Source organism: Dromiciops gliroides, chromosome 6 (genome assembly GCF_019393635.1).
Source record: "Dromiciops gliroides isolate mDroGli1 chromosome 6, mDroGli1.pri, whole genome shotgun sequence".
In the NCBI taxonomy this organism is placed as follows: Eukaryota; Metazoa; Chordata; class Mammalia; order Microbiotheria; family Microbiotheriidae; genus Dromiciops; species Dromiciops gliroides.
In genome coordinates, this window is record NC_057866.1 from 101,673,265 (window position 1) to 101,700,372 (window position 27,108).

Consider the following 27,108-nt stretch of genomic DNA (forward strand, 5'->3'; position numbering starts at 1 on the left):
CACCCATGGTCAAACAGGTAATAGGTGGCAAAGGTAGGATTTGAACCAGGATCTTCTGACTCCAAAGTAAGCATTCTTTCCCTGGCACCATGCTGACTGACATCTTTGGGAAGACCACAGAACATCTTACCTCCATCATGTTCCCTTTAGAAGACAAAGAATGATTTCCCAGAGAGTTTGATAAGAAATAGAAAAGCCAATCCAACCTCTCCCTCATTTCCATTTTTTCCTGCTGTCAGTGGCTTTTCCTGCACAAGTAAAATGACTCAGAAATTGTCACCCTCATTTCCTTCCTGGACCACTTATGCACATTACCAAATGGACTCTCGAGGTTGCAGTGACCGCTCTGAGGCAGGAGGCCCCACCACTTAGTGTGGATGTGTCCCCCACGTTCCTGGGAGAAATTATAGCTAGAGAACAGGTCAGGACGCAGGCAAAAAACAAGACAGTGCAGCCCCAGGCAGCCCAAACCATCCCTTTATTAAGGCTTGAAGTTTCTCAGACAAACAGACAGAGACAAGAAACTATTTGTTCACACAAAAGAATTCCCAGTTCCCCTCCCACCCCTTCCCACCCTCCCCCTGATTTGATGCCACTTTGTTCCCTGGGAGAGTTGGCTCCTCCACCATCCAGAGGCCATGTGCTTAGGTACTTCTGCCAAACTTGGCCCACTGGGAACTCCAGCTCTTTTCTCACTTTGGACGAAGGGGCCAGTAAGAGAAGGAGAGAGGGAGGGAGGGACAGGGAGAGGAAGGAGTCAGGCTGCCCTTGGCTTCTCAGTCAACCCAAAGGAAGACTTCCACAGAGCAGATACTTGTGTCAGAGGGATGGATCTTGGAAGGAAGGACCAGGCATGCCCATAACTGATAAAGGTTTGACTCAAAGGCTCAGACCTCAGGGTGCCTGGCCTGGGGAATGATGTAGGTGGGGGGTGGGAAGGACGGCCCCAACATCTCACCAACTCCTGCCCTGGAAGCATATGGCTTGGCTCTCCTATTACCACTTCAGGGGGGCTGCAGAGGGATGGCCCTTTGGGCAATGTCCCTGGAGACAGAAGGCTGGGTTCTGAGCCCAACCCCACCTAGCAGACTGACCCAGAGTGTGATTGACCAAGACTGACCAAGGGTGGCTGGGCCACCCTGAAGGCATTCCCCTTGGGCTCCTTCCCCCACCCCTCCTCACATCCTCCCCCGGACAGCTCCTGACTCCATGGAGCACAGCTCAGAGGTGCACCCTCAGCACATCCTGGTTGGCAGCAGCCTTCTTACAGCTCACGCAGTGGACAGAGGGTGACTTCTGCCTCTCAGCTAAGCAGGTGCGACAGATCAGGTGGCCACAGGGAAGCTGATAAGCAGGCTCGCTCCTGAAGAAGGTTGTGAACATTCTGCTACAAGAGCTGCACGAGGGACCAGAGCTGCTCCAGGGCAGTCCTGGGAAATGAGGGAGAAAAACAGGGGCCAGGATTAGGACACACATGCTCCATGCTGGCGTGCCTGGGAAGGGGTTTAAAGACATTCCTCTGCAACCACCATGGGCGTCTATGGCAGCTCACATGTTCGCTGCCAAAGGAACGGCCTTGCTTGTCTGTGTCTACAGAGGGGGGTGCTAGAAGGCAGGTCCATCTACCCCAGACCCACAGATAAGTAGTTTTTCTACAGGCTGGACTGCCTGGTGCTCGACAAAGTGAGGATCACTGGCTCACAGAATCCCAGGATGCAGTGGGGTAAAGGGCCTTAGGAATCCTCATTCTAGACTGGGAAAGGAAGGCCCAAGGAGATGAAAGAACCTGTCCCATATCCCACAGGTGGAAAGCAACAAAAACAGTGCCCCCACAATGGCTCCACATGGGCCCACACTCTGGGGCAAGTGCAAAGAAATGGAATAAAGAACCCCTGGTGGCTTCCGGCGGGACTCCACATAGTGAGTAATGATCCAATCAGAGGAGCGAAGCAGAATAAAGGGGACCGACTACAGACCGAGGCAGGCCGAGGGGCCCTAGGAGAGCTCCCAGCTCAGGTGGCTGGGCCAGCACTTCAGAGGCCTAACCCTGACTCTATCGGGGATTTCCTGCGTGAGCTTGGCTTGTGCCAAGTCCTTTCTGGCCCTCGTGTTCCCTCCTTTTAGATCCAGAACAACAATGTTCTTTAGTGTGTCCAGGGGACAGTCATTACCCTGAATTTTGCTTTGAGAATTTCAAGCCCTATGTTGAGACAGCAGGAGATGTCATAGGGTATCCTAGGGCAGGGAATTTGGTCTGAAGGGGACTCTGAGCTCCTCAGAAGGAGGGCCATAAGCCCTATCTGGCTACAAAGTCTAGGAAGCTCCATGTCCTCCATGGGACCGTGGGGGCCACAAGACTTTCTAACATTCTCAGGCCACTTACAATGGCCTTGGTTAGAGGATCCCTTTTTTTTGTGGCTTCAGGAGCAGGAGCTACATTCTTGGAGTTTCTTTTAAATCACACCTATCACTAAATCTCTTCAGGCCAAGGGTCACAAGATCCGTTCTTACACAGTAGCCCCAATTCCAGGATTTTCAGAAGCTGTTATTGGCTCTATAAGCTAAAAAAATTCCCTTCCCTCATCCCCTAGTATTACTCAAGTTTTCCCACTAACTATAGTCCTTTTGCCAAGAGAATAAATGTGTTGACCAAGCCAGGGCAGACACAAAGGCAAGCATTAGATACATCTCAATAGGGAAATTATCTGGTGAAAAGCAGCTCTTGGCTCATGACTTAACTACTGGCAGAAATCAGTGCCCTATACCCACTGAATGTGGTTTTATCAGGCGATTCAACACAAATATTCAATACAATAAAACCTCATTAATTTGGATTCTACTAATTCAGACCAAAAGTATCTAAATATAGGCTGGGCCAAGGCCAAAGTTTTCTTTGCAGAGATGTAAAAGATGATCCACCTCCAAAGAACTGATGGACCCAGAGTGAAGAATGAAGGATGCTTTGTTCCTTTTTGAATTTTTCTTGCCTTTTTTTCCTGTATCATGGTTAATGTGGAAATGTTTTGCATGACTTCATATGTATAATGGGTATTGTATTTCTTGTTTTCTCAATGGGTAGGGAGAGAATTTGGAACTGAAAATAAATATTAAAAATAAATAAATAAGTAAAACAGTAAATACATTTATTTGAAAAAACAGGTTTTTTTTGCAGAATGAAAATTAATAGTGTCAACAAAATGCCAAAGGAACATTCAGCCTTGGGAACCTTTGTGAGCACTTCAGAGAGGCCCCTTAACACCTAAACCACAGATGTAATAATTAACACATCTGTCTTAGACATTTGGCCATAGCTAACATAAAGCCTCTTTGTAGGAGAAAATACTTGTTTTTTGTTTTGTTTTTTCAGATAAGAGATAAAGGTTGCTCTCCTCGCAGGCCCCAGGAGCCTTTCTGCAAAGCCTACTTAACTTTAGGACTCACTACATTTCCCTATCAACATGGATGAGCTGGTTCTGGAAATGGTGAGCCAGTGTAATCTGTCATTCCTATGTTAGCCATGCAGAAGCTTGAAGGCCACACTCATGTTCCCCCCAGTTTTCTCTCCTCTGGCCATACTAGTTTAGCCTTTGCTTTTAAAAAAAGACAACCACAACAACATGTGGATTGGCACAGTCAGATTTGCCCTCGTTTCTGGAATCATCTCAAATGTCCCATAGCTTCCCAATGGACCATGTCAGTGACCTGAGGAACTCAGCATCATGTGAGGAAGCCAGAGAAAAAGGAGACGCCTTCCCTTCTGCACATGGACAGCTAAGTCAGAACTGAACTGTCTGCCATCTACAAAAAAATCAAAATTTCCTACATCTATGAAGTTTGGCGACCTAATTTTTCATTCAAACAAAGTGAAGCATGCAGGCTAAGAAATGTGTCCACAGCCACAGGCACACACCAAGGGTTGGAGAAAGACCCAGAAATCTGAGGCTCCAAGGCTCAGACAACAGTCAGGGAGGAGCCCTTCTGGACTGGGGCTCAGTTCTACAGGCCAGCTTCTGCTATAGTCTCTCTGCTTGGAAACTGAGCTCTCCCCCTAAATCTCGCAGACCTTTTCTATTTGCAGATATCTAAGACTCATGCAAAGAGGTCAAAGGCTCCAAGAGATAGCCTGACAACTTGCTAGCAGGAGAAGCATTTGCCAGCACCTAGCAGGATGCCATCAGACCTGAATGGTCAAGTTGTCAGACACTGCCCAAATCCCTATGTGTATGGCACCTAGTTTTGAAGAAAGAGGGTAACTCACAGCAGTGGAAACCTTTCTCTGAAGATCCAATCTGCTTTAGAGAGTCCCTAACTCTGCCCATGAGGCACAGGGACAAGTACCTCTCTAGCTTCCTGCACAGGAGGAGAGGCTGGGCAGACAAGGCCTCGGTCAGGAGGCTCAGGAGCTTCCAGAGGGAGGAGCCTGGCAGGAAATGGGCAGGGCTTACATTACCAGAACTGATGCTTGAACTCCAAGAGCTGCTGCTGGAGCTCCCTGCGCTGAGCTGAGGCTGAGCCTTCGTCTGACGGCTGGTGAAGGATGGCAGAGAGCTGAGGGCCGAAGTCAGGGCAGCATCCAAGCTGTTGGATAACCTCTGTTCATGGGAAGTGGTACCTGCTGGGAGAAAGACAGAGGGCTATATCTACAGATGGATGGAGGGCCAAGAAAAAGAGGCGAGAACTAAGCAGGAAGGTGGCATCAGGAAGAATTTGAACACAGGCAGGAAAACCAAGGTTGACTTGACATCTACACTCTGGGGAATCATCCCCTTTTGAAACACTAGGTGGCGTGAATGGGCATGGGTTAACACATCAGAAGAGCAAAATTCAAAGAGATGGTTTGCCTGCATGCCCAAGATGGGCAGCACATTTATTGGGCATGACTTCACAGCAAACCAGAAAAGCATTTTCTCTGTTTAAGTCAATGCACATTCCCTGGGCACCTACAGCATATAAGGCCTTGTGTTCAATACAGGGGAAACTCAATATTCAGTACTGGATTCAAGGAGCTCCTAAGTCCTGACAGGGAGGTACAACTGTATGCAAAAACTATAATACAGGGGCAGCTAGGTGGCACAGTGGATAAAGCACTTGCCCCACAAAAAAACAAAACAAAACCAAAAAGAAAAACACCCTTATAATACAAAGTTGATACATCAGAGAGGTACTGGGTATTCTAAAAGACCCGAAGAGGGGAAAATTCCCATTTGTGGGCCGGGGGTTGAGGAGGGACAAGGAAAGCCTAATGGAGAAGATACTGATGCTGAGCCATAAAGGATGGGCAAAATTTCAGCAAGCATAGATAAGGGTGAAGAAAAGGGCATTCCCGACATGGAGCACAGGATGAGCAAACGCAAAGAGGTAGAACAGGACAGGATGGCATGAGGGCATCGAGCTGTCCAGTTTGACAGGACCAAAGAGTGAGGGTCAATAAGGCAGGGAAGGTCAAAATTGTCAAGAAAGGATGTGAAGGGTAGTGAATGCCGACTATGTACATTAACCACCGAACGTTTCCAGAAAAGGGAATAGAGTTATTCTATTTGGCATCAGACAGGAATAGGAACAACGAGTGTTACAAAGAGGCAAACTGAGGCCTGATATAAAGAAAAACCTTACAATTAGACCTGGACCAAAGTAGAATGGGCTGCCTTGGGAGGCTCTTGGGGGAAGCAGCAGAGGCGTGTTGAAGCCCCAGACAACTCAGATTCCACAAATTCCGAAAATACAAAATGCTGCTTTTACATTTTGATAGGAAGGGCCACTGCAGGCTGTGGGAAGACATTCTTCTTCCTCGAGGTAACCAGCAGGAATTATAGTTTTCAGGCAGCCCACCCCAGAGGGCTGACTTAAATAGTGCATCTTCCTCACCAGAGGAGGTAGCCCTCCCTCCTAGCCCAAGGCAAACCCTTCCACAGGCACCTTCCCCAGCAGACTGCTTCCCACTGCATCCCCACTCTTTGGGTCATCTCCCCGCCCTTGCCTGAGGCATCCATACCCACCAGCTATAATCCAGTATCTCTCTCCTTTCTGTGGGGAACCTCTTTCAGAAGGTGGCCAACAAATGGAACTTCCTTTTCTTAACTCTCAGCAGTCAGGCTTCCAAACTCTTCCCTCCAAAGCTCCCGATTACTTATTCTCAGTCATCTTTCCCAATGTCTCTACAGCCTCTTACACAGTGAATCACCTACTTCTCACTCCTTCTCCTAAGATGCACTTTTCTCCTGGTTCTCCTTCTACCTGTCTGATTGCTCCTTCTCATTGTCTTTTGCTTGATCTTTTTCTAGGTCATGCCCACCAATTGTGGGCATCCCTGATGACTCTGTCTGTCCTGGACACTTTTCTCCCTCTTTACTAATTTCATTGGATGATCTCATCATTTATTTAGCCCTAAGCTCTCTCCTGACCTCCAGTTTAGCATCTGCACCTGTCTACTGGACATCTCAAACTGGATAAACCTCAGATATTTTAAACTCAACATGTCCTAAACTGCACTTACTTCTTTTCCCCAAAATCCTCTCCTCTTCCTAAATTCCCTATAATCGTTGAGGATACCAATATACTCCTAGTCACCCAGGTTCACAACACAGGTATCATCCTTACCTTCTCACTTTCTCTCACCTCCCACATCCACTCAGGTCTCACCTGATTCTATCTTCATAACATGTCTCACACGCCCTGTTCTCACCTCTCCTGCATCCTCCATCTCCTGGTGGCTCTTCAACACCACACACCTGGTCTAGTACAAAAGCCTGCTGGTTGATCTTGCTGAGTCAAGTATCTCCCCACTGCAGTCAATTCTCTACTCAGCTGTCAAACTGATCTCCCTACAGTACAGTTCTGCCCATGTCACTCCCTGTTCAATAAAATCCAGCAGTTCCTTGTTATCTCCGGTATTAAATAGGAAATCTTGTTTGTATCAAATGAGATATCTGTGAAATGCTTAGCACCAGTGCCTGCACACAGTAGGTGCTTAATACATTTAAGAGGCAGCTAAATGGTGAGAAGAATAAAGCACGGGCCCTGGAAAGGCCCAAGTTCTTATCTAGCCTTAGACTCTAGCTGTGTGACCTTAAACAAGCCATTTAATTTGTCTGCCTCAGTTTCCTCAACTGTAAAATGGGGAAAATAATAGCGCCTACTTCCCAGGGTGGTTGCACAGATAAAACGAGATAATATTTGTAAGAGCGTTTGTGCCCTCCCCCTCTAACACATCTTCCTCTCCCCTCCTCCACGCACACCCTGTCCCCTCTGCCATCCAGTAACACAGGCCTCCTTGCTCTTCTTTCATAAGTCACAAAGGCAGCCCATCTCCTGACCCAGCCAGGCCCCCTTGTCAAGAACTGTCTCCTTCCTTATATCCACCTCCTGACCTCCTCCAAGCCTCACTTTCTGCAAGCAGCCTTTCCCAGCTGTCCCCTCTGAGACCATCAGGAGGCAGTCACTGAGTCACATGAACGGAATCAGCCTCTGTATGTCACTCTGAGCTCTGTTATTGATCTCTGGTGGGATGCTAGGCACGCCGCTTGAATTCTCTGGGCCCATCTCTTCACCTGTACAAGAAAGCCAGACTTGGATGATTTCTAAGATCCACTCCCTAGCCCTGCAATGCCTTCTTCCCACATCACTGTGAGCTGAAATCCTATTCCCCTAAGACTTCTAGAAACATACTTTCCTCCCTTCTCTGAAGAGAAGGAGCAGTGGAGCTGTGGGATACTGTCTATACCATCAGTCGTGGCTGATATTCGGAGTGGTTTTGTTGAACCTTGTTTTTTCATTTGTCGTCACAAGGAATGGCTCAGTGGGTGGGCAAGGTAGGAGGGAGATACTAAAAAATAAGGTGACAAAAAAAGGATCTGAATGTGTGTGCGTTTTTAAAGGAAAAGAAAGAAATGCTCTTCTCTTGTCGAGGCCCAACCTTGGGACACCGTATGCAGATCAGTGTGGAACTTTTTAACCCTTAACTAGACCAAAATACCAGACAAGGTATAAACAGAGAAATAACAGGGAGAATGCCCTTCTGATTCCCACTGAGGAGAGCCACAGTGCAGGATGAGAGTGCTAAGCCCCCACCCAGATGGGGCCCCTGAGAATTAACCCAAGAACACAAATACTGCATCAACAGACACAAGCCCAGTGGCTCTGTGGCAGCCAGGCCTTATGGCAGAAGCCACTCCTACTTAAAGAACAGGGAATCAGTGCAGCAAAACTACCTGATGAGCAATCCATGTGTGTCAGGCTTGGTTCAGCGTTGGATTTCATTTTCTTAGCGTGGTACTCCGAGGTAGAAGATAGGACTCGTGGGTCTGTGGTAAAAAAATTGGGAGGCGGCTCAACCCGAGGAGGGTTATTTGGCATCTGCTCCAGGAACTCCCCTCTTCTCTTCCGAGAAGCCACTGCAATGGAAGAGGGAACTGCTACCCCAGGAGCCTGGGTTCTTCCCAGAAGGTTGCAGCCAGGAGGAGTGTGCTGGAGCAGGAAATAGTCTATCCTGGCCTTCAGAGAAGTATGGGGCATTGGCTGGGTCTGGGGAGTGAAGGCCACCCCTGTGAAGGGGTCACTGGGCACTCGGCCCCAGACGGCTTCACTCCTGTTACATTTCTCCAAGGTGCTCTGGTCGATGACATTGCCAGAGGGCAGCAGCATGGGGATGGTCATGATCTCCAGAGTGATGGGGTCCAGGAATTCCTCGGGCACATCCTGGATGCCATCTGCCAGTTCCCGAAGCCCTGGAGCCCGCTGGCTCTGGGCATGGCCACGAGGCTCAGAGTCGTTCTCCATAGGCAATGCTGAGGCAGGCTGGGGGGCTGTGGAATTCAAGCCTCGAGGAAGGCTCTGGGAGGCTAACTGCATGACGTTGTCTATGACCTCTTGGGGGCAGCTTTTGGCTGGTTGGCCCCAGACTTCCACCTTCTTAATGCAAGTGATCCCACTGCCAGTGATTTGGTTGATACAGATCTTTAAATTGGATACATGACTGAGAGAGAAGGGGCCTTTACTCCAAAGGTCCTGAACTGCAGATCCAAGAGTGAAGATGTTGTTTTCCAAAAGATGGAACGGTGGCCGGACCTTGAAGCCCCTGTGGATGAATGTTGCTCGACTCTGGTTTTTCAGCAAGATTCTCCCTATCAAGGTGAAAACCTCTTTTTCAGGCTCCAAAACCGAGGGTTCAGACTCCGAGACGCTCCAAAAGGTTTTACCTGATGAGGTAGACGTGGACACTTCCAGACTAACGATATTTTGGATTCCCCCTGCTGTGAGGTCCACATTAATCCTGCTGAGTTCCACGTTAAAGGGAAAGGAGACAGTCACATGGATTGGTGGTTTAATGAAATACTCAGTGCGGAAGCCACGGTTTCTCTTTACAAGGTCTTCAGAGATGAGATTTTCAACTTCATAGCATCTGCTGAGATCTGGATTTAATAAAAAACAGGAAACATGCTGGTTTGAGCGACCCAAGGCCAGGCAGACTGGATTTTCAGAAATTACCATTTAAAAAAAATAACTGTTTCAAGATAACCTATGAGGTTGTGGCAAAAAATTCACATTTCATGAAGCTTGGTTCTCCCTTACTCATAAATGAGGTAGACTTGTGAAGGCAGAGTTACCATAAGTAAACAGGAGCTCAGACAGCATCTATCTCGATTTACTAATAACATCTCAGACCCTGTGACTAAATCCTTAATACCTATTCAAGGGGCACTGAAGCCCAAATTATAACCAAATGTCACAGAAACATGGATTGGTGTCTTACACCTTTGGGGAAAACCGACTTTTCCTGAACTTCCCACATTTGTATCTGGGTCCTACCAACTATGACACTTGCCTTAGATAAACATTCCAGACACATCTTAAAATCAACATGCGGAATAAGAGAGGTATGTTTGCTAACTGCCTGGGAGTTTGCCATGCTTAGTGCTCCTCTTCTAGTATTCACAGCATTGCCTCTTGCAGCCACACCTTGAATGCCAGAAAGATCCTAAAGAATAACAATTCTTTTTTGTTGTTTTTTTTTTTTTTTAAGTGAGGCAATTGGGGTTAAGTGACTTGCCCAGGTCACACAGCTAGTAAAGTGTCTGAGGCCAGATTTGAATTCAAGTACTCCTGACTCCTGGGCTGGTGCTCTATCCACAAAACAGTTTGCAAATATCTTATTTGAGCTCCATTGGAATAGAGTGTGGCACTGAAAATGAAATGGAATTTTTGTTTAACCTGCCTTTCTTGGCAATTAAGCCAAGGTTCGGAGAGAGAAAGAAGCCTCCAGATTAAGCATGATTAGCAGACCCAACAAGGCAGTAAAATGGAGTTTCTACTTTATCTATGCCTTTAAACCATACTGTAATTTACCATGTAAGCAGAGAGATTATGGAGGCGTATGAATAAAACTCCATTATAAAATCAGTCCCATCTTACAAATCAGTCTATGTTAACCAGGGTCTCTAAACCAGTTCAACATAATCAGTGGGTGATGCTTTTACACAAAGTTCATTTAAATTGGTTTTGAAGGAAACAGGAGTGTGGAGGTCAGGAATTATAAAGTAGAAAAATTCACAGTATATTAAACTTGAATAAGCAGACCGACTCACATGCCATCGATTAAGAAAGAGCAATCACGCTGCATTTTTTACCTTGTTGCAGTGAATTCTTGGTTTGAACTGTGGGAGGCAAAGGTTTATTACCATCTTTGCAGATGAAAAGGCAGCACCCAATCATCCGAAGTGCCCTTAAAGGAAAAACAAAATCTGGGATTACTAAGAAGGAGCGGCAATGACGGACTCTCTTAGTTTAATTTAACAGCACACATGAAAACTCCAGGAACAGGCCAACACATGGATTGTTGCTTTAATGAAACCAACAACAACTTGGAACACTTACATCCTCCCTCTCTAGGTCCTATATGATGCTTAAAACGTTGGCTTCTTGTAAATTACCACAAAGGAGCTTTCCTAAACTAGACAGGTAACAGAGAACTCCTGTTTTTTCTCTAACTCTCTTCCTGGCTGTTCCCTTCCACTTTCCTAACAGTATTAAAACTGAATAGAGGGGGCAGCTAGGTGGCGCGGTGGATAAAGCACTGGCCCTGGATTCAGGAGGACCTGAGTTCAAATCCGGACTCAGACACTTGACACTTACTAGCTGTGTGACCTTGGGCAAGTCACTTAACCCTCATTGCCCCATCAAAAAAACAAAAACAAAACTGAATAGAGTGTTTCATTGTCATACCTCTCAGGTAGGAAATTTCAAATATTCCCATTTTTTAAATTCCCTCAATTGGGGAATAGATAAATTGCAGTGCAGGAAAGTACTAGAATAACCCTACACCATAAAACATTACAAATGATTCTGAGAACTATGAAAAGATTTATATGAATTGATACAAAATAAAATAAGAAAACTCAGAAACTATACTAATGGAGATGGAAAGAACAATAATGAGCAAAGGTAGCCCCAGAGAAGAATAGAGAAAATACATAACGCTCCCTTCATTACAGAATTTGAGGACTATGGCTGTGGATTGTTTCAGATACTATCGGAACTAATCAATGAATGGGGTGGTTATGCACAACTGGTTTTTTTCTTTTAAAATCCACTCACTGAGAAGGGGAGAGAGGGGGTATATTCAGAAAGGGATATGATATAAAAAACAAAAGGTATCAATAAAAAAACCACCCCCAAGAACTGCCTGCTCTGATATTGCCTACTCCTTCACTGATACAATCTGTGAACTTCAATCTTTTTTTCCCCCCAGGGCAATGGGGGTTAAGTGACTTGCCCAGGGTCACACAGCTAGTAAGTGTCAAGCATCTGAAGCCGGATTTGAACTCAGGTCCTCCTGAATCCAGAGCCAGTGCTCTATCCACTGCACCACCTAGCTGCCCTGTGAACTTCACTGTTTAAGGGTGTCTCCAAGTCAGACTAGTGATCTGTTCTAGCAAGGAGCCAAAGTGGGCTGTGGGCAGAGGGGAAGAGAGAGACTATATCTGTTCACACCTCTGTCCCTGCTGGCCAGAGCACGAGGAACTCCCTGGGAGCTGATGCACCCCAGTCCTAGGCAAAGACAAGCCGGGAAGATGGCCTTTGTTCTGAGCCGAGAGAAATAAATAGTACTGAATTAAGCCTGGTAAAGGTTTTTGGCAGAAAGATGTCGTTTATGTAGGGAATCTTCAGGTTTACATGTAGGATGGAAGAAGGAAAAAAAAGAATCCATCAACAAGTCAGCAACTGGTTTTAGGAAAATGCTCCTTTCATACCAACCCAGCTGGACCCTTGGTCAAAGAACACAAGGGTGGGCTGACCCATTCAATTCTAGCCAATTCAATAAACATTTTTAAAGAACCAACCATATGCAAAGTTTACATGCAAAAGCAAAATGAAAAACAGTCCCAGTCTTCAAAAAGCTTTTATTGTTGGGAGAATTGAGTATTTTCACAGATAGTGTAAGTATAACTTGAGAAAGGAGAGAGCATTAACAACTAGGGACAACTAAGGAAAAGCCATCTTTTAAGAGGTATCTGACTGACATGGACCAGATTTTGAGAAGCTATTTCAAGGTATGCGGAGAAAGGAGATCAAAACTCTAAGAGATATGCTAATTAAACCAAACTTAAGGAGTAGGGGAGAAATACAAAGGAAATTTAGGCTGTGTAAAAACAAAATACACAAATAAAAATCAATGAAAGATAACCCATTATCTAGGCTGATATGAAAAAGAATGGAAATCACAAATAAAGAAACAAAGGAAAATTATCCAACACTATTCTGTCTAATTAAAATGACACCCAAATTATGCTATAATAAAATTGATGACTACCAAAATACAAAATATAGAGATTTTCACGACAAGAAATAGGGAATTTAGGGGCAGCTAGGTGGCACAGTGGATAAAGCACTGGCCCTGGATTCAGGAGGACCTGAGTTCAAGTCTGGCCTCAGACACTTGACACTAGCTGTGTGACCCTGAGCAAGTCACTTAATCTTCATTGCCCCGCAAAAAAACACCCCCAAAACAAACAAGCAAACAAAAAAGAAATAGTGAATTTAAATGACCAAATTCCAGGAAAAGCAAATGAATGCTATATTTCAGTTAGAGAATTAGCGAAAATATATAATTTGGGTGGGGGGCAGCTAGATGGAGCAGTGGCTAGAGCACCGGCTCTGGATTCAGGAGTACCTGAGTTCAAATCCAGCCTCAGACACTTAATGCTCACTAGCTGAGTGATCCTGGGCAAGTCACTTAACCCCAACTGCCTCACCAAAAGAAAAATAAATAAATAAATAAGTGTGTGTGTGTGTGTGTGTTTCCCATCCAAGTTAAGATCTTTATCCTTATGAATATCAATGCAAAGTTTTTTGGTTTTGTGTGGGGCAATGAGGGTTAAGTGACTTGCCCAGGGTCACACAGCTAGTTAAATGTCAAGTGCCTGAGGCCAGACTTGAACTCAGGTCCTCCTGAATCCAGGGCCGGTGCTTTATCCACTGTGCCACCTAGCTGCCCCAATGCAAAAGTTTTTAATAGAATATTAGCAAAATACCCAAAAGACTGCACATTATGAACAAGTAGGATTTGTAACAAGAATACAAGGGTGGCTCAGTACTAGAAAAACTAAAAACATGATAAACTATATTAACAAAACAAATCAAAATCACATGATTATGTTAAGAAATGCAGAAAAGGGGGCGGCTAGGTGGCGCAGTGGATTAAGCACTGGCCCTGGATTCAGGAGGACCTGAGTTCAAATCCAGCCTCAGACGCTTGACACTTACTAGCTGTGTGACCCTGGGCAAGTCACTTAACCCCCACTACCCTGCAAAAAAAAACCCAAAAAAACAAGAAATGCAGAAAAATGCTTCTGATGAAATATAAAAGCAGTCTTCAAAACTATTAGGCATTGATGACTACACATGTAGAATTTATATTGAATTGCTTGAATTCTTAAGTGAGGGGAGGGAGGGAGGGAGGAAAAAATGTGGAGCACAAAGTTTTAAAAACTGATGTTAAAATTTGTTTTTACATGTAATTTGGGAAAATAAAATTCTAAATACATTTTTAAAAAGCTATTAGGCATTGGCTAAAAACCAGAAAAGTTAGGGGCAGCTAGGTGGCACAGGGGATAAAACACCGGCCCTGGATTCAGGAGGACCTGAGTTCAAATCTAGCCTCAGACACTTACTAGCTGTGTGACCCTGGGCAAGTCACTTAACCCTCACTGCCTGGCCAAAAAAAAAAAAAAAAAAGAGGCACCATGGCCTCTTAATAAAAAACAGAAAAGTTGGACTAATTCAGAAACTCAATATATAGGCTCTGCTTACTTCACTCTGCATCAGTTTATACAAGTCTCCCTAGGTTTCTCTACAAATTTCTGTTCTAACATTTCTTTATGGCACAATAATGTTCCATTAATGCTCTATACCATAATTTGTTCAGCCACTCCTCAGTCGGGTTTAGGAAGTGGAATTGTCTTATTAGATCTCTGTATTGCTAAATCATTTACAGTTCTTCATCAAACAATATTGCTGTTACTGTACAATGTTCTCCTGGTTCTGTTCATTTCAACTATACATCAGTTCTTATGTGTCTTTCCAGGCCTTTCTGAAATCATCCTGCTTGTCATTTCTTATAGCACAATCATATTCCATCACAATCATATACCACAGCTTTTTTAGCCATTCTGAAGTCTTTATTTTAAAGGGCTATGGTATTGAGCACAGTGTTTTCTATGTAAATAAAAACACTTCAGTGAATGAATGGTAGAGATGTCTGTATGTAGAAATGACCCCCTAAACCCTACCCCACTTCTGCACCATGTTTGTTTACAAAGCCAGTCTTTTAGGTGCAGTTCAAATGTCACTCAGTCTAAGAAACCTCCTCTGACTTTCTCCCTTCCTCAGCCAGCAGAGATCTCTCTTCCCTTTGAACTCTCAAAGTCCTCAGTTTACCTTTTACCCACCCCCACATAGTTTTCTATCACATTTTATGCTGCATCTCTCCCCCCACCCCACTAGACTTCTTTGATTGCAAAGACTGTATTTTTTGTTCATCTGTTTATCTCCATAAGCATGAACCACAGCACCTGCCCAGAGTGTAGCATATGCTTTCTATTATGCTTAAGGGTGCAAAGAAATACTTACCCTTCGGTATAGTTAGAAATGAACACTTAGGGGCAGCTAGGTGGTGCAGTGGATAAAGCAAGAGGAAAATGTTTTTTTTTAACATTACTGTGGTCCTCCCAAGATTGTTTTTTTGTGGGGCAATGAGGGTCAAGTGACTTGCCCAGGGTCACACAGCTAGTAAGTGTCATGTGTCTGAGGCTGGATCTGAACTCAAGTCCTCCTGAATCCAGGACCAGTGCCCTATCCACTGCGCCACCTAACTGCCCCCTTGTTCTTTTTCTAAAAAGATCCTTCCATGTGAAGTAACCCAAGGGGAAAAAACACCACAGAATATGAGCTAGAACATGAATGTTAGAACCTATCGAATCCAAAGTATGATTGCACCATCTACTCTCTAACATACTTTACAAGTGGTCATTCGGCCTCCACCTCAAGACCTATGAGAAAATGTCTACCACCTCCTAAGCCAGGACATTCCATTTTTGAATGGCTCTTAATTGTCCAGACCCTTTTCTTTACATCAAGTCTAAATCTGCTTCTCTATAACCTCACCCATTTTTCCTGTCCCAGAAGTCTAACCCCTCTCGCAATGAGGGTTAAGTGACTTGCCCAGGGTCACACAGCTAGTAAGTGTCAAGTGTCTAAGGCTGGATTTGAACTCAGGTACTCCTGAATCCAGAGTCCCTGCTCTAGCCACTGCGCCACCTAGCTGCCCCAGGCAGATATTATTATCCTAAATCTTTCCTTCAGGTTTGGAAACCTCAGTTCCTCCAGTCCTTGATGGTATGTTCTCCACCCTCTGATCACTCTTCTGTAGCAGTTTCATCTTGCCTGTGCCTTTCTGTGACTTGCAGCGAACTGGACTTAAGCAAGGGAGGGCTGTGCAAAGTCACCAACCTCCCTTTCTCCTCTGGAGTCAAGGACTGAAGATGGCCCCAGTGTTTAAGGAAATTGGGGACAAGGAACTTGTCCAGGGTCACACAGCTAGTAAGTGTCTGAAGTAAGATTTGAAGCTGGGTTCTCCGGACTTCAGGGCCAGTGGTCTATAGACTGGGCCACCTAGCTTCCTCTAGGTGGCTGTGACTATAACCAAGGGAAAAGAAAGAAAGGGATAAAAGAGATCTTGTGGAGGTCATGGAAGTGTTGTCATGGATATGGGAGCTGAGAGGGCAAAGTCATGGTCGAGATTCAAAAGCCTGAGTGACTGGGAAGCCCTCAACAGAAATGGGTCATTTTGGAGGAGGGAGCAGATAGTGAAGAGAGCACGATAAACCTGAAAATGTTAACGACATTAATAACAGCAAAACGATACAGGGGCCTTGAAACATCATACCCCTCTACATGAATGTCCTCACCTGGGAAATAATAAGGTGAAGGAGGTTCTCTCCCAGCTCTAAAGTTCTAAGATTCCCCTGGGCTTAAGGAGCCAGACCCCAGGAAAAAGAACAATGACGAGCCTTTTCTCCTTGCTACAAACTGCAGTGGTCTCAGTGCTACCTTGAGTGGGGTTCGGCCTGAGACTGGATGAGAACAAGGTTAAGGCCAGAAAGCTGAGGTCTGAAAACCGCCCCCAGGCAAGGGGCGGTGCCTCCAGAGTCCCCCTTTCTCTTCTGCTCCCTAACTCCTTCTTCTGGCTGATAAAGCAGCCCTGCCATTTTGGTAGCAGGGAGAGACAGAGTGAAGAGGGTAGACAAGCTCAGAATCTCAGCCTATAGGAGAGAACCAACAGTAGGGAAGAGATAGCCAGGGATCAGCTATTCCAGAAGTCTCCCAGTCACCCTCACCACTCTCTACCTACGTATGCTTAAAAAGAGGTGCCTACAATCCATCCCTTGGAATTAGAAAGAGACTTTATCAAGTGATTCATTTATTTTCAGAGAATAATGTACTGTCCATGCACATGAGAGCCATGAGGTGGTTGCTTAGATCCTAGCCAATGCTAGGACCTATGCTTAACAGTAGCAATCCCTAATGTTTGGGGCTGCTAAAGGTGTGGATTTTTAGCTTTTCTTTATTTTTTAAACTTTTTTTTTCAAAGGGGAGGGGAAGGGAAGGGAGAAGAGGAGAGAATTTGAAACTCACAATTTTAAAGAATGTTAAAATTTGTTTTTACATGTAATTGGGAAAAAATGAAATATTACTCAAAATAGGATAAACCCCAGTGTTGTTGTGTCTGCAATGTCGTTGATTATAGAAATGATAGCATCTTACAAAGCTAGACCTGCTTTGGCATCATTCCTACATCAGTAACAAGTTTCTCCCAGCCACACCCTGCTGAATTCAGTCTTCAAAGCCCTGCTAGGACACACACTCTCAGTGGCTGTCCTTTTGGCTAATCTCTAGGATACTATCCAACCTTGAATGGCTAGCTGCTTCCTGATGGTAGTCAGGGCCAAAAGGCTCCGGTGAGTTTGTCTCTTCAGCCTGAGTATCCTTCCAACAGAGATCAAAAGGGTTCCCGGAACAAGTTTATCATCATCAAAAGCTATCGCATGGGGCAGCTAGATGGCTCAGTGGATAGAGCACTGGCCCTGAAGTCAGGAGGAACTGAGTTCAAATCCAGCCTCAGACACCTGAAACTAGCTGTGTGACCCTGGGCAAGTCACTTAACCCTCACTGCCCCACAAGGGGAAAGGAAAAAAAAATTGCATTACTCCAAAGATCACAAGTGAAACAGAAGGTACCTGCTCAAGTCAGGGGAAGGAGCACAGAATACAGAATAATACCTATGACTTGAATAAGCTATAGATAGTTAGCTTGCAGATCAAATGCAGAGATGACAGAACTGAAAAGATCTTTGGGACATAGTCAATGGGGAAATTTGTTTTGCTTAACTATACATGTCTATACCAGAGCTTTTGTTTTCCTTTCATTCTCAAAAGGGAGTAGGGGAAAGAGGTGGGAGGGAAAAAAAGGCGGATTTTCATTGATTGGGGGAAAAATGAATTAAAAAATATTTTCTACAGAAGAGTTCCAGGGAACTCATGATAGAAGAGGATCTCCAAATCCAGGGAAAAAAAAACCAAAACTGTGGAGTAGATGCTGAATGAACCATACTATTTCTTTTGTCTTTGGTACTGATGTCTAGGGGAGGGGGGGAAGGGGAGGGAGAAAAATCTGAAATTGGAAAGCTTGTATAAACAAAAGTTGAGAACTATCTTCACATGTAATGGGAAAAAAATAAAATACTTTATTAATTAAAAAATTTATTTTCAGTAAAACGAAACCATACAATTAGCTTGTCTGACAATTTGTATAAAATGCTGGCCTCATATTTTCCCATCTCTGCCAGGAAGAGGGAGGTGTGTTTCATTATCCATTTCCAAGGCAATTCCTTCCATTAATTCCTGCTTGCCATGATTTAAAAAAATCTCTTCACCATCGTGGCCATGCTCCTCTCATTGTACTCATCTTTCAGTGGTGGCCAACTGTGGTATGGGCAGGGCAGAGTACAGCAAAAGCATCGTCACCTGCCTCATCCTGGACAGAGGCTCAAATGCCACCTTCTGTGTGCTACCTGTGCCCCACTCTCCTTCCCCACCTAACATTTTTCTGTGCCTCTTATGCTCTGCACTTTATTTCATAAACCAGTTATCTGCCTGTGGGTCACATTTCCCCTACAAGATTATAAATTTCACCAGGGAATAAACAATGCCTCATCAGTATCCCCCCCAGCTTGGAGCAGTGTTCTCTCTCTATAGCACGTATCTAACAATATTTGTAGAACTCAATAAAATCTTCCTCACTATGTTCTGCTGGAACCTCAAGTTCACCATAATTAAAATCCAATTCATCCTTGCTGATAAAACACATCCCTCTCCTTGATTTCTTCTCAGTCATCTATGTTCCCACCAACTATACCTCATCCCCATCCCACTGCCACCATACTAGTTCAGGTTGTATAAACTAGACTACTGCACAAGCCCCTCAGTCAATTTCTGTGTTCCTAGTCATATCGTCCTCAATCCATTCCCGTTAACAAATTCATCTTTGGGAGGGGCGGTGAGGCAATTGGGGTTAAGTGACTTGCCCAGGATCACACAGCTAGTAATTGATAAGTGTCTGAGGCCAGATTTGAACTCAGGTACTCCTGACTCCAGGGCTGGTGCTCTATCCATTGTGCCACCTAGCTGCCCCCAAATTCATCTTTAAAGCACAGCTCTGATCACATCACTACATTGCTCTAAAGTTTCCCATGGTTTCCCACTGCCAATAAGAATAAGGCATAAACTTATTGCATTCAAGGCCCCCCTAAGCTACTCTACAATCTCACTTCCTCAGTAACATGGGTTCTCAGGGTTAGAAGGGACCTCAGGAGCCTATCTAGTCCAATCTGTACCTGAACATAAGGAAAACAAAACTCACACCTATCCCCTAGGGAGCTCTATCAAAATTAAAATAAAAGTATTTTAAAAACCTAACAAAACAAAATACCTAATCCAGTATCCATTTTGTGCCCCTAAACTCGATGGTTTTGTTCTTGGGGGAGGAAAATGTTTTTATTTCTAAACTTCTTTCCTAGAGAAACAACTCCAAGAACAAAGACATAAGGCAATATCACCATCTTGATGTCTCTAACAGAAGTTGTCTGGTGACTAAAAGGCTCTGAGACTCCTCACCTTTCCTATGGGAAAACTCTTTAAGCCTGACATTTTCACAGGCCTATGCCTGGGTCTTTAAACATTACCAGATTGGAGTCATGAATGGTCCTGTTATTCTCCACATCACACAAGTCTTCTATGCCCAGGATGCCATCTATGAGATTCAATGGGAGCTCCCGGGGAAGAAATTTTCACAGAAGGAAAAGCTTTGCGGAACCCAGCTAAGGCAACACTAACAGCTCCTGTTTTCAACCAAATGCTAAGCAGGCACTGGATGCCCAGCAAAAGATAGAATATCATGAGTTCAGATCAGCATTCTGCCAGTTGGCCTCAGTCTCCCTACTTGTAAAATGAGAGGATGAGATTAGATGACTTCGGAGGTTCCTTCTAGGGCCTTACATATCTATGAGCCTATGATAGTGATCTCTGGCAATGAAAGGACTCTAGGGAAACTTTTCTGGCAAATAGAAACCTGATCTCAAAGGGAAACCACAAGTTGTTAGGTAGAGAAGGTTCTGATTTCATTTGGAAATCCAGTTTTGTTTTACTTTGTCTGTAGTCCCTCCTGCACATCATTCCCACCAATACTTGAAAAACAAGAGCTAAACATCAGGTATATTAGCACAGATAAACCTTGGTGTGCATATACACAGACACACACAACCAAGAAGGGGATAATCTGACAACTATCTGGTAATTTCTGACATGAAGACAAACCACTTACATAATTCAGGCCCAAATCAAAATTTTGTTTTGTAATGATTGTAATGACGCCACCTACTGGAGACTTACTATGGGAAAGCTCCACCATGAGGAGAATGCCTCTGAGGGCAAGGCTATGCAGCTTTTCCTTGAGGAGCCTCCCATTTTCTGGGAGGGGACAGGAAGGAGGAAGGAGGGCCTGCGGAGAGCTCTGTCTCTTTTTTGGTTCCTGACTTCACCGTGGTGGGAGAGAAGGAGGGGGGTGGGGAGGGAGAGGGAGAGAGAGAGAGAGAGAGAGAGAGAGAGACTGAGACTGAGACTCCAGAGGACTTCACAGGAAAATTGAGGAAAGATAGGATTGCCAGGCTGATGGAATTCTGTTCTCCATCTTTCTCTTTCTATCTTTCAGTAAACCCTTAAAAATCTAAACTCGTTTTATCAGTGGTTTTAGTCAGTTTTCCCCAAAACTGGGGGAACAGATTAGGACCCACATTTAGAATTTTAAATTATACAGATTTTTTTCCCACCAGAAAGGACTTGGCAGTGGAAGGAGGGGACTGGGTTTTACTCAATGAAGCTACAGCTACATGTCTAATTAACTACCCCTAGCTCTCCATTTAAGCCCAGCTAGTGAAGTGACTGCCTATTTTCTTCAAAAGGAGAATCTCAGGGGTAACAGCCTGGCTTCTTAACACCAGGGGTCATGGAAAAGGGATCTTCCCTCCCCTGTACTCTGAACTTCATTACATGAGCCTGGATTGAATGTATCCCACCAACATGCAGACATGACGAAAGGTTGTCTAAAAGCAGAGCCTAGGCAAGGTGAAGGATCACCCAACACCAGGCTCATCTCAACTGGGATCAGCATATGCAAGCACTGCTGGGTGACCATGCATGACATTAGCACTCACCTGGACAAGAAATAATAGCTTCAGACCCACAGAGTATATGTAGTTTATCTTACTACGGTCCTGTAAATAAGTGCAGTGGGGCAAGCTAGGCAGTGCAGTGGGATAAAACACTGGCCCTGGATTCAGGACCTGAAGTCCAAATCCAGCCTCAAACACCTGACACTTACTAGCTGTGGGGCAAGTCACTTACCCCATTGCCCCACAAAAAAAAGAAAGAAAAGAAAAAAGAAAATAAGTGCAGGAACAAAAAAACAAGGCAGGTTAGGGGAACTTCCCAGTCATCCTCACAGACCAGATACCTACTAAGGGATCACACCTTCTCATGAAACTCTAGACTCCAAAGAGAACAGACTCAGGCCTGATGTCAGGATGAACTTCCTTACAATTAGAGCTGATCTAAAGCAGAATGGGGTTGCCTCAAGTGGTAGAAGGGTTTCCCCTAATTGGAAGTCCTTTTAGCAGACTAAATGAACGCTGCTGGATATGTTACAGGAGAGATTCCATTGATGTTATGTTTGGTGGGGCACTGTCCTAAACTTGTATCTCCCTTGGGTGCCTGAGTATTCTCCCTTTTTTTTTTTTGCAGGGCAATGGGGGGTAAATGACTTGCCCAGGGTCACACAGCTAGTAAGTGTCAAGTATCTGAGGCCGGATTTGAACTCAGGTACTCCTGAATCCAGGGTCAGTGCTTTATCCACTGTGCCACCTAGATGCCCCCTCACAGTATTCTCTTTGTGGCAAATAATTAATAGAGGCTTACAATTATACAATGTTTTAAAGTTTACAAATCCCTTAACACACTGTAAACAGATTCACACAAACTAAGACAGGTAGTAGGAACAAGTATTCCCATTTTGCAGATGAGGAAAATGAGATGCAGACGTTAAATGATTTGCCCAATGCCCAACAAAAGCAGCCAGAGCCAAGATTGAAATCACAGCTCTTCATAATTGCAAGTCCACAGTTCTTTTCACCATACTTGGTATGGTGGGATGCCTCTCAAATGCACCGTTAAATGGAAATAATCTATTATTTTCCACTTAATCCTGTAAACAGCTTGCTTGTACGTAGTTCTTTTACATGTTGTCTTCTGGTGAGTTCCTTGAGAGCAGGAATTGGCTTTTAATTTTTTGTATCCCCAGAGTTGAGCACAATGTCTGGCATATGGTAGGTATTTAATATTTACTGGCTGCCTAAATAAAAACATCTTGGGACACTTACTAGCTGTGTGACCCCGGGCAAGTCACTTAACCCTCACTGCCCCACAAAAATTAAAATTAAAAAAAATTTTTAAAAACAAAAAAGCAAAAAACATTTTGGCTAGACCTCTTAGGTACTTAATATATTTATTTTATATGCAGTATTATATTTATTTACACAAATGCCTTCTCAACCATCTAGACTATAAAAGCCTAAAGGGTAGTTACATGGAGTCATCTGTCTTCCCTAATGTCTGCCTAGTGAAGGGAGTTATGTATAGCCAAAAAAAATTGGGGGTGGGGGGGAGAGAATGAGGGTTAAGTGACTTGCCCAGGGTCACACAGCTAGTAAGTGTCAAGTGTCTAAGGCCATATTTGAACTCAGGTCCTCCTGAATCCAGGGCTGGTGCTTTATTCACTGCGCCACCTAGCTGCTCCCCAATATAGCAAATTCTTAATGGGTATTATAGGCAGTATGGTATAGCTGATAAAGTGCTGGTCTGGGAGTTAGGAAGACTTCATATCAAACTCCACCTCTCATACTTCCTACTGTGGCCTGGGGCCTCGCCTATATGAGAAATAACAGTATCTGTGGTACTTACCTCACAGAATCATTGTGAGGATATATATAAAAATATAACCTATATCAGAATGCCTGCAGGGGGAGGGAGAAAACATTTGAAACTGGAAATCCTTATGTAACAAATGCTGAAAGCTATCTCTACATGGAACTAGAAAATAATAAATACTTTTATTTTTAAAAAGCATCATTATGAGGGAATCAAATGAGATAGGTATGTAAAAGTGCTCTGCAAACTCAGAGTGCTAATGTTAATCATTATTGTTGTTAACAAGCTAATCCCATGATTCTAGAAAATACCCGAGCCACATATTTGGCAAAAAAGTAGCTGTAGTATCATCATGTTGCCCCTAGAGGGTGCTGAGGCCAGAATGTGTTGCTCATCAGAGCTGGGGTTGTTAACTTGGGATTTGTGATTTTTCAAGGGATTTGTGAATTTGAAAGGGAAAAAAATTTGAACTTCCCTCTAATCCTGGTGTATTTTATTTACACATTTAAAAACATTTCAAAGAAGTACAAATACATGAGAAATCTTAGAAAATTAGGATCATGTTTACACTTTAAAATGAAAAATGAGGATCAATGCTTACAATTTTAAAATGAATATCTGCGGGGCAACTAGGTTGGCGCAGTGGTTAAAGTACTGGATTTGGATTCAGGAGGTCCTGAGTTTCAAATCTGACCTCAAACACTTGACAACTTACTAGCTGGTGACCCTGGGCAAGTCACTTAACCCCAACTGCCTCCCCAAAAAAAAAAAAAAAGAAATATCTTGCAAGCCAAATAAATTGGGTTTGAAAAGTAGAGATTTTTTTTTCATCAAGTTTTCATGCTGAAAACTCAGAAACAAATCCCGGGCATGTAAATAAGAAAGCACACCAACACATCAAAGAAGTAAATAGGAGCCAGATGGGTAACTTTAAGTTATTTATTGATGTAATGGTAATACCATCAAGCAAACATCACTCCAATCATCAAAAAAATCAATACTAATTCTGGTTTACTGCATTTTTTCAACCTTGTCAGAGGAAAGGTCACATGGATAGAAGTCCATTATTTCCTCTTTGATCTAGCAATGATGGAAATGTGGTTTGCCTCACTTCACTTTGGGCTGGCACAATTATCTCAAAGTGTAAGGAGGAGTGTGCCACCTACTAACTGCAACGTGAAATGATGTCGGCAGATCTCTGATGCTTCAGAAGCCAGTGTTGAACACTTTCTCATGAGATAGGAGAGCTTCTCGGAACGTGTCCTGTTTGGATAAAGGAAACCACTCCCAGAAGGCCAGCTCCACACAGTGTACCCAAGCCTTTCTCAGCTGTCTCCTCTTCATGTTGTGCAGCCAAGCAGGTGCCTGGAACCATAGCAAAAACTGAATTCCTATTGTGTCACCTGAATGGCCAATTTGGACACTCCTGCCTGTGGCCCTGTTAGGAACACAAACTGCTCACTTCTGGGGCCCCCAATCCCGGCAAGCTGTTACCCAGCGGCAGTGGCTTTTCCCTGCCTCTCCTGGGTTCTCACTCTGGCCTCTGCCTCAGCATGAAGACACGTGCTTGATTTTCCCTTTAGAAGCCGAGTTATCAAATCATCTGAAGACTGACCTCCTGCTATGGTTCAGGTGACAGTTAGTCACATCTGCTTGTTATGGCTTCCTGGTTAAAAGGGAGTGGTTTATTATTGATATCAAGCTGAACTTCTAAATCAGATGATCGTGTATGAGGCAAAATCATATGATGTTTGATATACTGAGGTCCCCCTAAAATAGTCTGAAGTAAGAAGAGAGCTTCTAGGAATTCAGGCTTGGAGGTCATATGTTTGTTTGCTAAATCCATAGCATTGCTGCCCCCTCTTGCTGCAGCTCAGCATTAAGACGATTGCCTTTGTAAATCTGGGCACTCAATCCCAATAGTGCCATCAAGAGTATACAGTTCTTTGGTGAGCTCAACTTACTTCTCTCCATAGCTAGCCTGAGAAATTCTGGACTCAAAGGCAAAATTAAAAAGATCCAGTGGAAAGCGTTCAGTAAATGCCAAGCCTAGCAAACTAGTGAACAAGTGGTCAGGGAAGTTGCTAAACTCAGGCATCTTTCTGTGAATCTCACCTATCAGGCTGGAATAAAAGTTTTCAGCATTAGGTGGCTCATAATTCAAAGTTCCCAAAGACCACAAAATTTTTGCCACATCTTTGCTACGACAATATGGTTGCCCTGGAAGGCAATGAATGAATCAGCCCAAGCATTCATGACCCTTTCATCCAGAAAGCGTAAGGATGAGCAGGCAAGAGTTAGGTGCATGACACCCTGGACCCCCCATGGGAAGGGATGCGCTGAGAGCAATCTGTCCAAACTGCTTCATGAAATCCACGTGATCACATGAGTAAAGCGAAACATTTTCAGTATGTTCACCAGGGCATAGTTGCTCAAAGCTGCATCTGAACACAAAACTTTGTCACCAATTTTGCGCATGACGTGCTCAGAAAGGCTGCTGTTTGTTTTGAAGAAGCCTAAACAGATGTGCCAAACTCTTCTAAATTGAATAAATCCAAATACTTGAGAACCAAGGACTCTAGTTTCTGCATTAAGTTCCTGAGGCACTTGACGACCTTTCACCAATAATATAAATTAAGTTGCACCAGCGTGGACAAGGAGAGATCTTTCCAATGCAAGTTAAGATAACTAAAAAATATCTTTAAAAAGGATGGTACACTGTGACCTAAGCACCGCCACAGGTCACCCACCAATAAAGCTCATCCAGGCTCATATCCCACACCCGACGGCAAAATTCTCCCTCATACAGAGACTAGCATTGGTGGGAGCAAGGGATCTCCATCGAACAAACGCCTTTCAAGATACCTATTAGGTCCGAGGCATCAAAGAGTCGTAGGTTGTCTAGCTTAATCTGCACAGTATGGTAAATGTATATTGTTCAAGAGTACAGAGAGCGCTGCTCCAGGGCAAAGAGCTCAATTTGCCAAAGTAGTACAGCGATGGTTTGGGGCGAAGATTATTTTGCAATACTGTCACTTTGTGCAAATCAGATCACCCTCCTCAATGGGCAGGGCCTGGCAAGCCTCAGATATGCTGTAAGTGTGATGCTGGTACTCAGGCCGTAGCTTGAGGAAAAATCTGGGGTCTTCAAAGGTGTCGAAAGTTTCTATATCAACTTCTTGAACATCATCTTTTTGTTACCTTTAGTTTGCCAAGCCTACCACACTAGGCCGAGGAGCAGAGCCTCATTGGTCTCCAAAACCAAAAAAGCACTTCTGGTCCTTGGCATTAACCCGAGAAGAGTGGACCACAATAAGTGTTCTGGATTTGCTTTTCAGATAACATCTGAGCTATCCTTTTCTGGAGGACTTTGGTCGCCATGTGTTGTGCTGCTACCTCTGTTCCACAGGCCACTCTTTTAGTACTTTTATAGGCAAGGGGCTTGTACAATACTCGGTAATCTGGAGGATTCAAGAGCTTGAGAGTGGCAGCAGGTTTGGGTTTAATGTTTGATCTCTTCAGGGGGTCTGAACACAATCTTGTGGGGTTTGAGGGGGCTGTGTTTTCTTGGTTTGGTTCTTGGCTGTGGTTGAGAATGTAGATGTCCTGCAGATCCTGCTTGGAAATCTCCGCAAATTATCACAGTGGCCATGGCATCACAAGTGACTGGGTCAGAATTGGTGCCAGGTACTGAAAAAAGGGGTAATGAAGAATGAGTGGCTTCCACTCATTGTGATGGACTTTAAAAAAAAACCCAAACCCAAACCATATAGACCAACCCATAATGTTACCCATTACAGGAAGTTTGGCGTGCACACACACAAAAATCACCCAATTAAATAGCAATAATGTTGGGTTTTATTTAATTTCTGCATCAGCTTCTATAAAGGACAATATAAAAATACTCTGTACAAATCACGTTAGATCCCAAAGTAAAATGATGAGTTTACACAGAGAAATCCAGAAAATGTGGAAAGGAGATGGAAGGAGAGAGAATGTTCCTCTAGACTCTCCTCACAGG

The 27,108-nt window shown here is 44.1% G+C and overlaps 2 protein-coding genes across 6 annotated transcripts in view; both read right to left on the bottom strand.

Moving 5' to 3' along the window:
* Positions 1-516: 516 nt before the first annotated feature.
* UBOX5 (U-box domain containing 5) overlaps positions 517-27,108 on the bottom strand; it is a 38,122-nt gene continuing 11,530 nt past the window's right edge. The window contains exons 1-4 of one of the 5 annotated variants that reach the window (XM_043969942.1): positions 10,609-10,676; positions 8,208-9,397; positions 4,451-4,612; positions 517-1,430 (exon numbers count right to left, since the gene is read on the bottom strand). In XM_043969942.1, coding sequence (XP_043825877.1) covers positions 1,222-1,430; positions 4,451-4,612; positions 8,208-9,397; positions 10,609-10,676 — 1,629 coding nt within the window. In that variant the 3' untranslated portion in view covers positions 517-1,221. Of the gene's footprint in view, positions 1,431-4,450; positions 4,616-8,207; positions 9,408-10,608; positions 10,718-27,108 lie in introns of those variants that run through there. The other 4 variants (XM_043969940.1, XM_043969941.1, XM_043969939.1 and 1 more) reach the window with 4 other exon arrangements.
* Positions 24,054-26,739, bottom strand: FASTKD5 (FAST kinase domains 5). Its single transcript, XM_043969933.1, is given in 23 exon segments — positions 24,054-24,439; positions 24,442-24,534; positions 24,537-24,615; positions 24,617-24,709; positions 24,711-24,737; positions 24,739-24,929; positions 24,932-24,986; positions 24,988-25,046; positions 25,049-25,088; positions 25,090-25,314; positions 25,317-25,409; positions 25,411-25,472; positions 25,475-25,615; positions 25,618-25,845; positions 25,848-25,994; positions 25,997-26,134; positions 26,137-26,331; positions 26,334-26,379; positions 26,382-26,426; positions 26,428-26,481; positions 26,484-26,606; positions 26,609-26,718; positions 26,721-26,739. Coding segments are annotated over 23 exon segments (2,409 nt in total). The 3' UTR covers positions 24,054-24,293.